This window comes from Rhinopithecus bieti, unplaced genomic scaffold (genome assembly GCF_001698545.2).
Source record: "Rhinopithecus bieti isolate Rb0 unplaced genomic scaffold, ASM169854v2 scaffold_18153, whole genome shotgun sequence".
Classification (NCBI taxonomy): Eukaryota; Metazoa; Chordata; class Mammalia; order Primates; family Cercopithecidae; genus Rhinopithecus; species Rhinopithecus bieti.
In genome coordinates, this window is record NW_016809139.1 from 1,807,442 (window position 1) to 1,809,186 (window position 1,745).

At 56.8% G+C, this 1,745-nt stretch overlaps 1 protein-coding gene across 2 annotated transcripts in view; it reads left to right on the forward strand.

Annotated features, from left to right (window-relative positions):
• Positions 1-1,007: 1,007 nt before the first annotated feature.
• Positions 1,008-1,745, forward strand: part of CFAP410 (cilia and flagella associated protein 410) — an 11,368-nt gene continuing 10,630 nt past the window's right edge. Inside the window, exon 1 of one of the 2 annotated variants that reach the window (XM_017888723.1) lies at positions 1,008-1,679. In XM_017888723.1, the coding sequence (XP_017744212.1) occupies positions 1,603-1,679 (77 nt within the window). In that variant the 5' untranslated portion in view covers positions 1,008-1,602. The remainder of the gene's footprint in view (positions 1,680-1,745) is intronic. The other variant, XM_017888724.1, reaches the window with a different exon arrangement.

The window sequence follows — 1,745 nt, forward strand, 5'->3', positions numbered from 1 at the left end:
AGCCTCCGTGGAAGCTGGGACTACAGGCCCCCGGCACCTCGCCCGGCTAGTTTTTTTTATTTTTAGTGGAGACGGGGTTTCACCGTGTTAGCCAGGAGGGTCTCGATCTCCTGACCTCGTGATCCGCGTCTCGGCCTCCCAAAGTGCTGGGATTACAGGCGTGAACCACCGCGCCCGGCCGGGATCAGCGTTTTTAAGGATAATTTGGTGGGTAGGGCTCAGAAAGTGGTGAGTACTGACTGGTCAGGTTGAAGACTAAATCATAGGGGTTCGAAATGAGTTCTGGCTGACTTCTGTTCCTGGGTGGGATCGCACAAAGGGTCGAGCCAGATTTTCCATCTAAGCGGTGTCCGAATGCGGGGTCTACAAAATGTTTCAAGCGCTGATCTTAAGTTTTGCGACAGTGACGTTATTCCCAGGAGCAATTTGGGGAGGTTCAGACTATTGCCGCCAGAGGTTGCACGGCCCCTAAACTGTAATTTTTCATCTCATAGCTTTATTTGTTAGTCCTACAAAGGCAGACTGGTCCCCAGGCAAGAAGGGTTTTTTTGGGAAAGGGCTATTATCAATTTTATTTCAGAGTTTAATCTATAAACTAAATTCCTTCCCAAGGCTAGTCTGGTCTACACCCACGAATGAACAAAGGCAGTTTAGAGGACAGCAGGAAGATAGAGTGGGTTAGGAGAGCTTTCCCCTGTCATAATTTCTTCAGTTACGATTTTTGCAAAGGCGGTTTCCGTGGTCTCATTAGCTTTACAAAGGCTGTTTCGTTTTGAGGAAGGGCTGCTATCATTTAAACAACAAATGTCTCCCAAAATTAGCTTTGCTTATCCAGGAATCATTAAGGGCAGCTTAAAGGATAAAGGCAAGATGGGGATTGGCCAGATCTCCTTCAGGGCCATCAGTCTCTCACCGATACAATTTTTTGCAAAGGCGGTTTCAGACTACCCGTCTTAATGTCACTGTGGCCCATGTAACGATGTTTAGGGGGTCTTACCTGATTTCTAAAAGGCTGAAATGCTTGCAAGGGCTCTGCTGGACCTGCCCGTACGTCCTTCCTATAAATGCGTCTTTTCTGTAAATGCTGGGAGGGAGGGAGACAAGCAATCAACACAGCCCCAGGGCTGCCCTGGGTTTATTCCAAGAGTTTCAATCCCGTAACTTGGAGCTGTGTAGCGCCCATCCCATCCACGCTAGGCCCGCGCTCACAGACAGGCCTAGGCACTCGACCATGGTGCGCGTGGGACCGAGCCCACCCCGCTCGGTTCCTGGGAGGGGCAGCTCAGCCCTCACGGGGCCGCCTCCGGGACCGCCACCTGCACCCACCCACGGCCCGCCGCGCGCTTCCGGGGTCGCGTTAGAATCGCGTCAGCGCTGGGCGCCCTAGGCCGCCCATGCGCAGGAGCAGAGCCAACGTGTCAGCGGCGCCCAAGCGGCCCCAGGGCGCTCTCGTCGCCCCGCTCTCCTCGCCACGCTGCCAATGGGCTCAGGATCCGCCCCTGACGACGTGGGCCCCGCCCCTGGAGACACACGCCGCGCAGTCGTCACCCGCCCGGGAGCAGGAGGCCGGGGGCGCCTGCCGGCCGGGCCTGGGCGGTCGCCATGAAGCTGACGCGGAAGATGGTCCTGACTCGGGCCAAGGCCTCGGAGCTGCACAGCGTGCGCAAGCTCAACTGCTGGTGAGGCGGGGTCTGGCCGCGGCCGCCCCGGGGTCGGGGGAGGAGCTGGGGCGGGGAGGGGGCGGA